Source organism: Pezoporus flaviventris, unplaced genomic scaffold, assembly GCF_033815535.1.
Source record: "Pezoporus flaviventris isolate CSIRO_AGI_PZ_B2104156 unplaced genomic scaffold, CSIRO_AGI_Pfla_v1 ptg000213l, whole genome shotgun sequence".
NCBI classification, from domain to species: domain Eukaryota; kingdom Metazoa; phylum Chordata; class Aves; order Psittaciformes; family Psittacidae; genus Pezoporus; species Pezoporus flaviventris.
The window spans coordinates 461270-470415 of record NW_026892761.1 but is presented as its reverse complement, the minus strand read 5'-3'; the positions used below and the strand labels follow the sequence as shown (position 1 = coordinate 470415).

The window sequence follows — 9146 nt, the reverse complement described above, 5'->3', positions numbered from 1 at the left end:
AAGCGCCATGCCCCTTTCCCACCACCCCAGCACCACAGCCCACTGTGGACCCCACCGCCACAGAGCAGGCACTGCACAAACTCACGCAGAGCTCCACAGCAAAACCACCCCGGCAAACAGAACCCACCACAACCCCCACCACAGCAACCAACCCCCAACCCCCACCCAGACCCACTGCCTAGCTTAAGAGTCACCATTACATAAAGCTTAAAAAAACCCAGAAACACTGAAACTTTCAAGATTAACTTGAAAGACTGAATGCTATTTAATGAAGTTCCCATACTTCCTAAACGTCCATCTACAGGAAGGCAAGATGGGATTTCCATTTACAACATGCAAGAAACCTGGGAAAAAAGCTGAACTCGAGTGTATCAACAGGAGCTACTCCCGGTAACCAGCCAACACCTAACCCACATTTGTTACAATTTACAACTAGTCTCTAAATAAACAAGTCAAAGGCCTAAAAATATAAACAGCTTTAGGTAAATACTTTGCAAGAGTTTCCCACGTGAAGAAACCAGGGAGCTACTTTCCCACTTGCAGGTCACTTTCAAACCAAAGCAATAACTCAGCTGGATAGGTTGAATTACTGAAGAACTTCCATACAAGAGCATTTACTGCCTCCTACCATTTTCCACTTGCCAAATTGCATAGTTAGGAGCCATTTAGCAACCAGAAGACCGGAACAACTGACTGTTGTCCAAGCTTCGGGCACACTGAACCAGGTGAACCGATTTCCACATTAAGCCTTTCCTATGAATGCAGCCAGAGGCCAACTCTGAGCCGAGGTGGTTTCAAGGTGCCAATCCCCTGTGCAGAAACCCACGGCCAGGTTTGTACACGCGGCCACCCCAAGCCAGCTCGGGTGCAGTAAGCCCTCGGGAAGTGAACCAAAGCCACGTTTCCCTAAAAAACTTATATTTAAACCCAAAGTCATTTATTAACAGCATTACAGCTTCAGAAAGCGAGACACAACGGATGTAACTAACACAACGGAAGGGGACACACAGGCCCGCAGGAGGTTACCGGGCAAGGCAGCAGCAGTGACTGCAGCCGCCACCGACATGAACGGGGCGAGGAGCGGCGTCCTGCCCGGCGCCGGCAGCCCCGAAGCCAGGCCCGGCCCGGAAGGCCGCTGTCGGCGGCCCTCCCTCGCCCTCGCTCGCACCGGGACCCCGCACCGGGACCGCAAGCGAGGGTAGAGGTACCCGTGCGGAAAGCGGTAGCAGGGGGAGCGCCAGCCAGGCCCTGCCGAACGCCCCACCGGCGGCCGCGGGCCGAGCTCGCCACCAGAGTTACGAGGAATCCACCTGCGGCAACCACCGGCCCGGCAGCACGCGCTTTTGAGCCCCGTTACCCCTGCGCCACCGACCCGCCCCGGGGCAGCTCCCAGCGAACCCGCGCTCCCGCTCCTCAGGAGCGGCGAGGCGTACGCGCGGCCGGCCCGCAGGCCGCAGGGCACGCCCGGCCAGGCCCGGGCCAGCCCCGCCTGGCAGCCGAGAGGGACCCGGCCCCCCGGGAGGGCTCACCGAGCGCGCCGCAGCCGCGGGGCCGCCGCAGTACTCACCGCCGCGCCGGGCACCGCCACCACCACCACCGCCGCCGCCGCCAGGACAAAGGCGCCAACCGCCGCTGCCGTACAGCGCCGTCGCGACTACGATGCTCCACGCTTTACGACGCAAGGCGCTGACGTGCCACCCGCTGCCATGCCTGCCGCGGCGAGGGCCCGGCGCGCGGGGCTGCACGTCCCGCCTGGCTCCCGGCATGCCCCGCGAGGCGCCGCCGCACGGCACGCTGGGACTCGTAGTTCGCGGAGGGCGAGGCGCGAGGCCGCTGGGTGGCGCAATCAGATCTCGCGCGGGGCGAGGCGGGACCGGGACCGGGACCGGGACCGGCCCCGCCGCTACCGCCGCAGCCGCGGCCCGGTGCCTGCTTCCCTGCCGGGCAGCTCCTGCCGGGCAGCTCCTGCCGGGCTCCGCCGCTCGTCCTGCGCGCGGCCGGTGCCCGGGGCTGCGGGACTTCCCCTGCCGGCCCCGCGGGAGCCAGGCACAAAAATCCCCCCCGGCTTCGCCTCCAGGGCTCTGCCCTCGGCGCTCCCCCGGGACCCATCGTGCTCTCGAGTGACTCAGTTCTGGGAAGTGACGGCGGGATGGGGAAACCGCCGCTCCCGCCCGCCAGCACCAGGGCAGGGGGCACCGGCGGAGGCCGCACGTGGCACGCAGCCCCCAGGCCAGGGCTGAGGCAGCGGCTGTGGTCACTGCGGTGCTGTCACGGTGCAGCACAGGGGGGACAGGGCACGGGGAGGTGCGGAGGAACCGCCGGTCCCTGCCAGGCCATGGCGAGAAAGGGTTCCGGGAAAGCCTCTCTAACAGGAGGGGAGCCTGGAACTTCCCAGGGACCACACGGGGGGACTCCTGATGGAGCTGAGGCAGGGGCGGGCTGGCGGTCCCCAGCACAGCCGGGCCTGCGGCACTTTGGCCCGTTCCCGTTTAGGGCTGGTACATTTACGGGAACTGGTTTGGAGGCCAGAGCCTGCGGGCAGCCGTGAGGGGCTCTCCAGGGCCACAGCGCGGGGTTACCGCTGGGAAGGTGAAGTGAAACCTTGAACTTGTCTCAGTTCTGTCTCTGGTGGAACCAGAACATGCACTTCCCTCACCAAGGCCCACAGCCAACTCCTGCCTCTGCGGGCACCTCCTTTTATTGGGAGACGCCGGCAGGGTAGCGGCTCCGTGGGGCTGGCAGGAGCCCCTCTCCCACCTCCAGCCTTAGCAGGACATTCCCGTGCAGCCGCTGCCCAGGGACCCCCAGCCTCAGCGGCTCTGCCGAGGGACCGGACAGGTCCCGGGTCCCGGTAGGGATGGCTGCTACCCCGGCGGGGATAGGGCCGGGGTGCGGGAGAGCCGGCGGGGAGCTGTCGTCCCCCCACCCCCCGGCCGTGCGGCGCAGGGGCTGCCCGGGCCCGAGAGCCGGTCGGGGCTTCCCCGAGGGCGGCCCAACGCCGTTTCCTGGGCGGGAACGGGACAAGGCGTTATAGGGCGGGCGGTCGGTCGGACGCGGGGTGCGACATCATGCAGCGGCTGGGGCTATTGGGGCTGCTCGGCGCTGCGCTGCTGGGGGTGAGTGGGGCCGGGGCACGGGCATGGGCTGGGGTAGTGGCAGCGGCCTTTCCCCCTTCCCTCGGGCCGAGCCCCGGCCCGCAGCCGCCCGGCTTTCCGGGAAGGGGCAGGGTCCGGCCCTTCACCTCCGCGCGGCCCACCCCGGAGGGAGGCCCACGGCTGGGGCCGTGCCCGCGGCGGCAGAGCGGGAGGTGGCACCGGCAGCGCTGCCGCCCGAGCCGAGCCGGCCGGGTCCGACCCGCTTGAACTCCTCACCGGCGCCGGGCTCGTCAAGGCGGCTCCCGTCGGGCCCAGTTCGGCTTCGCCTTCCTCCGAGGAGCGGGGCCCGGCCGGGGCAGGGAGGAGGGACCTGCGGGCACGGACCGACAGCGTCGGGCTCCAGAGCACCGCCGGGCCCTGAGAGGCTGCGGGGCGCAGGGAGGGGGCCGCCTGAGCCCCTTCCACTTCCCTTTCTGCTCACTGTCACCGTGCGGGGCGGCAGCGCCGGCTCCCCTCTGCCAGCTCGGGCGTACCCCGAGGCGCCCCGTGGGGTCTCAGCACCCCTCATGCCCACAGCCCCGCAGTCATCTCGCTTGAGGGATTTGCTGGAGACCCCGTCCTGCTCCCTGGGGTGGCTGGGCTCAGGGGTAGCGTGGGGCTTGCTCTGTGCGGTGGTCCGATGCTGTGGGTGCCCTGCACCCGTACTGGCCCGAGGTCCCATTACCTGCCTGCTCTCCATTCTTCCCGGTGCGCACACACCCCTGGTAGTAGGCGCATGGAAGTCCGTTGTACGTGCCCTGGGGCTTTTCCTGCCCCGCAGGCGGATGCACCAGCCTTGGGAAAGGGCTGGCAGCTCTCTGGGCACGGGAGGCTCTGTTAACACCGCTGCTGCTGTGCAGGACCCTGTTGACAGTGGCACAGGGCAATGTGCAATCATCATCTGATAGGAAATCTGGGGAATCGCTGCCACCCCACTTCAAAGAGCACTGGTGGCATGAGGCAGCGCCGGTGGCTCTGCTGCGGTCTGTGGTTAGCACAGGCAGGGCAGGAGCAGTGCAGAGAAGCCCTCGCCTCGGGATGTGAGCTAGCTCCCATGTGCTTGCAGAAGCAAGGAGGTGCTGAAGCACTGAGGAGCACCCTGAATTCCAGGTCTTGTTTCTTCCAGTGCTGGAAGCCTGGTGATGCTGTCAGATGCTTTGATAAGCAGTATGAATACAGAGGCAGGTGCTGCAACCGGTGTCATCCAGGTACGGAGACCCCTTCCCCTTCCTGTACCCCAGGGCCTGACTGTACCAGGACCCACAGCTGGACCACAGTAGAGCACAGCTCAGCATGACTGAGCTCCTCCACCCCACGGGCAGCTTCACCTCTGTGTCACTCCAGTGCTAGAGCAACTAGGAGCCTCACGGGTGCTCTGGGAGACCCCCTGGACTTCCCCGAATCTGCCACAACTCTCTTGGGACTGTCTGTGCTCCTGCAGCTGCAGGACCCCAGGGCACAGGCAGCTTGCAGGGAGACTGCTGCCACTGCCAAATTGTGATGTTATTTTCAGCTCCTGCTTTTACTGCAGATCATTTCCCAGCCCCTAAAGGCAGTAAATGCCCCCGCACCCCGTGCTCTCCTGCCCCAGCACCAATCACCCCTCTGCAGTGGGGAGCTGGTCCCTGCAGCCCTGGCTGCCAGAGCAGCATCAGCACTCACCGTTGCCAGTGCTCCCATCTCCCACTAGCAGAGCTACTGCCTGGGGAGGGGGAAGCCCCCTTGCGCCTCCTCACACCCTTCTCACTTCCTCTATTGCAGGGGAAAAGCTGGTCTCTGAATGCAGTGACACAGAGGACTCTATCTGCACCCCCTGTGAGAGTGGCCACTACCAGCGGAGCTGGACCAAGGAGAAGCATTGTGCCCCCCATGATATCTGTGAAGACAGTAAGTGCTGCCCATGCCCACCGGCCCCACTATCCCCCCAGGCTCACCCACCCGTGCCTCACCTCACCTCGCCCCTGCTCCCTTTGCCCAGACACTGGCCTCATCGTGAAGACGCATGGCAACGCAACGCACAACACGGTGTGCCAGTGCCGGGCCGGCACGCACTGCTCTGACACCAGCTGCCAGACCTGCGTGGAGAACCAGCCCTGCCAGCGTGGCTTCGGCTTTGTGGCGGGTGAGTCCGACCAGCTCATCCCTCTCAGCAGCCCCAGCAGCGCTGACCTCAGGTCCTCCAGGGGAAGGGGGGCTCCCTCAGCGAGGTGCCCCTCGCAGGGCTCCAGCAGCACTTTGCCTGCTGCTGTGCCTGGCAGCATTGCCACAGCCCCTCGCTCCCACTTCCCACGCTGACCTTCCTGCAACCTCTGCTCCTCCAGCCAAAGCCATGGCCCGGATGACATCCCCCTGTGAGCCCTGTGCAGAAGGCACCTTCTCCAATGTCTCTTCCAAAACAGAGCCATGCCATCCCTGGACAAGGTATTGTCTCAGTGCTGACCACATCGTCCACCTATCCCCAGCTGTTTGCTATCCCTCTGAGCACATCTTCTGCTGCCAGCCTCCTTAGTGGCCTTGGGGAGCAGATGGCTGGGCAGTCTGAGTGACACAGTGTCAGGCTGGCATAGGAGCAGAGCTATGAGTGTGGTGGGGCCCAGGGTGGCAGGCTGAGCTCGAGGCAGACATCCAGGAGCTTGTGACCATCTCTCTGCATGTGTGCAGAGTGCTCACCCCTTCAGGGATGTCCACCCTGTCATCTGCACTGGAGAGCAAGGGATGAGGGGTTTTGGGGATCCCCAGTGCCCTGTCCAGGCTCTCCCTTGCAGCACTCCTTGACTCATCAACTGGGGCACCAGCCCTGAGGACTTTGGCTTTGAGGATACCATGGGCTGGCAGGTCATCTATGTCTTCAGAAAGCTGCTTGAGGGTTAATTGCACTCATGGTAGAAACATTAGCCTTATTTCCAGGCTGAATTAGTCTTGCTTCAGCTGCCGGCCATTGGATTTCACTTTGCTTTTATCTGTGCCCAGAAATTACCTCCCCACAGAGACACTTATAGCCTGTCATCAAGTCCCTTCCTGGCTGTTCTGCAGGAGCCCTGGTGTCTGAGCCCTGCATCTCCCTGGACCGGGCAGGTCTCAGGTGTCTGCTTCTTCCTGTGCCTTGTCCCCAGACTTGTCCCTATCTTCAGCAGTTTCAACACCTCTAGACCAGGACCATGCTGTGGGGCCCTGCTGTGTACCTGGTCTCCCCATCACGCAGCACTGGCTCCTGGACACTCATCCCTCTGGAGCCTGGCAGGGTTGGTGCAGGTCATGCAGCAGCTCCTCCTGGTCAGGCTTCCCATGTGCCCAGGCTGCTGTGGTTACACGGTCTTGTTCTTCCTACAGCTGTGAGGAAAAAGGGCTGATGGTGAAGGTGAAAGGGACCAACGCCTCAGATGTGATCTGTGGTAAGTGCCCAGTGCCAGGCTGATGCAGAGCAGAGATCTGGTGCTCCTACAGCAATGGGAGGAGCTGGCCTGGCTCGTGAGTGTTTTGGAGAGAGCAGGGTCTGACTGTGGTGCCAGCACAATCCTTCCGTCTCCTGTCTGTCCCCGTGAGGCATCCCTGCGGGACTGGCCCTGGAGAAAGGCAGCTCTGGGTACTTGGTGTCTTGGCGCTGCACGGTGCCTCACTGGCTGTCTCCTCACAGAGTCGGGCAGGCGGTCCTCACTCTCGGTGCTCATCCCCATTGCTGCCGTGGCTGTCCCATGCCTCGTGGTCATCTCCATCTACTACTACCTGGTGCACAGGGGTAAGGGGCTGCCTTGGCCAGTGTGACCTCATGGGGGTCAGGAGCCGAGAAGGGGGCATGGTGGCAGCTCTGCCAAAAGCGGGGCAGCTCCTCTGGGAACACTGCTGGGACACAGCTGCCCCAGCCCCATGCCCTACCGGGTCAGCATGGCAGGAATGCTCTGCCCTGACTGTCACCTTCTCTGTCCCTCTTTCCATCCAGATCCCAAGCAACAGATGCAGAAACAGGTGAGTCCAGAGCCACCCTCCAGCAGCGGGTTGGGGTCCCTTCTGGGCACAGCCAGAGGTGTGCCAGCAGCAGATCTGGGGCTGTGGCTCTGCAGTGCAAGGGGCACACGGGGGTGCTGCTGGCAAATACAGAGAAGGGGGACGCTCACAGGGTGAGGTTCTGCCCTGCATGGCAGCGGAGCAGGAACCTGTGGAAAGCCATGGGGGGTGAACCTGCCTATCCCTGGCTTCTGCCCCTGTGCAGGGAAAACCTGGGAAGCCTGAGGAGAACCTGGAGACACATCAGCCCACTGAGGAGTGGGAGGATCCCTTCCCTGTGCAGGAGACGTTGCTCAGGTGCCAGCCCGTGGCACAGGAGGACGGCAAGGAGAGCCGCATCGCCGAGCAGGAGAGGCTGTGAAGGGGCCGGGCGCTGCCCCGGCCACCAGCGCGCACCGGGGCCAGCGCCATCTCCTCTGTTCCCGCTCCAGCCTGGGAGAAATGTGGCACCTGGGCTGGCCACAGGCGCTCTGACACCGCAGCAGAGCACGGCGCGGCCAGCGCCACCGAGGCCCCACAGCAGCGCCCCGCTGCCGGCACCGGGACGCGGAGCGGAGCCCGCTGCCGCGGCAGAGCACGGCTGCTGACGCCGAGACCCTGCGGCGGGGCCCGGTCAGGCCGAGAACCGGAGCGGCGGGTGCGGGACCGGGGCGCCCCGCGCTGCCGGCGGCTCCGCGCGGACAAGGGCAGCACGCGCTGCCGCGCCCGTCCCGCCGCGCTCGTCTCAGCGGGACCGGGGCCACGGCCGCGCGCGTGGCGGCCGGCAGGCGGCGCTGCTGCACCGGCGGCGGTGGGGCGGCACCGCGCGGGGACCCCGCAGCGTGCGCGAGCAGCAGCCCCGCGGCAGGGGCGGCCCCAGCGCGGCCGCGGTGCCGTGCGCGGTCCGGGCCCCTGCAGCTCCGCGCGCCTCGCCCCGCCCGTCCAGCGCCAGCTGCGCCGTGGGGGCCCGCGCCAGTGCAGGGCGCTGGGGGCTGCAGCAGAGCCGCCGCGCACCCTGACTCACGGGCGTGGCGCTGGACGGCGGCAGCACCGAGCCCAGGGCAGGACCCGGGCAGCAGGCGCCGTGGCAGCCCGTGACCCACCACCGCCGGAGGGCATGCGGCATGGCGTAGGAGGGGCCATAAATCCCAGGGCCAGAAGCAGCTGGAACAGAGTGACTTTTACTGTGTGGCAGTGGCACATTATTTAAGCCTCCTCTTAAAACCTAATGTTAGGTTTGATAAGGGAGGTAAAGGCACGGCAACAGCTCTCCTGCTCAGGGCTCTGTGCTCTTGGCAGTGCTGGTGGAATGGTCCCAGGCTGGGCAGCGTCCCCTGGCACAAGAACCCAGTGAACAAACACCCTGTCCTGGGGACAGGAGCCTGATTCCCGCTGGCATCATCACGTGGGCAAGAGACCCAGAGCCTCTGCCCCCAAACAGCACCTCCACAGACCAGCCCTTCTGGCTCCTGACCTCCCCCGGTGCCGACCCCTCCCTGCCCACATACAGCGTGTTCAACACCTGCTCCCATGTCAGACATGTGCCTTCTCATTAGCGGGTCTGTCCCCCAGAGTGAGAAGGGGAACGCATGAGATCTAATTGAATGTAACTAATTATTCACTCTGAAAATGCTCTGTTTAAATGGGATTGTGAGGGACAGAATTACTCATTCTGAAAAGGGGAGAGAAAGAAAGACAGAGATAAAACGGAGGCGGATGCTGGAGCTGCAGCTCACTCTCTCTCTGCAGAATACCAATTACTGGATGAAGTGATTGTATAAATCTTTACCAAGTGAACGAACTGTGCTAGTCACTTACTCTTGTCCTCTTATTATAAGGAAGCAATGAAAAATCATCCCACTCTCCAGTCCAGTTAAGAGCTCCCAGTTGCTGTCTCAGATGCTGCCTGCAGCTCATCCCGGTGCTTTCCCAGTGTGGGTGTCCTGCAGTGACAGGGCTGAGCCAGGATGCGTAGCACTCCTGCACCCCAGCGAGCAGCAGTGACTGCCTGTGACCTGTGGCTCCTGCCCC

At 64.0% G+C, this 9146-nt stretch overlaps 1 protein-coding gene across 3 annotated transcripts; it reads left to right on the top strand.

Annotated features, from left to right (window-relative positions):
- The first annotated feature begins 2693 nt into the window (after positions 1-2693).
- Positions 2694-7837, top strand: CD40 (CD40 molecule). 3 transcript variants are annotated; one of them, XM_061441632.1, is made up of 9 exons: positions 2694-3116; positions 4261-4342; positions 4896-5021; positions 5113-5256; positions 5456-5555; positions 6465-6526; positions 6769-6870; positions 7072-7097; positions 7342-7837. In XM_061441632.1, the coding sequence occupies exons 1-9, from the start codon at positions 3069-3071 to the stop codon at positions 7495-7497; spliced, it is 846 nt and encodes a 281-aa protein (XP_061297616.1). In that variant the 5' UTR covers positions 2694-3068; the 3' UTR covers positions 7498-7837. The 3 variants fall into 3 exon arrangements, with proteins under 3 accessions (XP_061297616.1, XP_061297614.1, XP_061297615.1); XM_061441630.1 differs by lacking the exon at positions 2694-3116 and having other exon boundaries at positions 4255-4342; positions 4457-5021; XM_061441631.1 differs by lacking the exon at positions 2694-3116 and having other exon boundaries at positions 4485-5021.
- The last annotated feature ends 1309 nt before the right edge of the window (positions 7838-9146 follow it).

Bases quoted from the DNA above. Each gene is read 5' to 3' on its own strand.
- CD40 (XM_061441630.1), top strand. From the start codon at position 4,694: ATGCCCCCGCACCCCGTGCTCTCCTGCCCCAGCACCAATCACCCCTCT. The intron at 5,257-5,455 runs GTGAGTCCGACC...CTGCTCCTCCAG, and splicing joins TGGCTTCGGCTTTGTGGCGG to CCAAAGCCATGGCCCGGATG. The intron at 5,556-6,464 runs GTATTGTCTCAG...TTCTTCCTACAG, and splicing joins CCATGCCATCCCTGGACAAG to CTGTGAGGAAAAAGGGCTGA.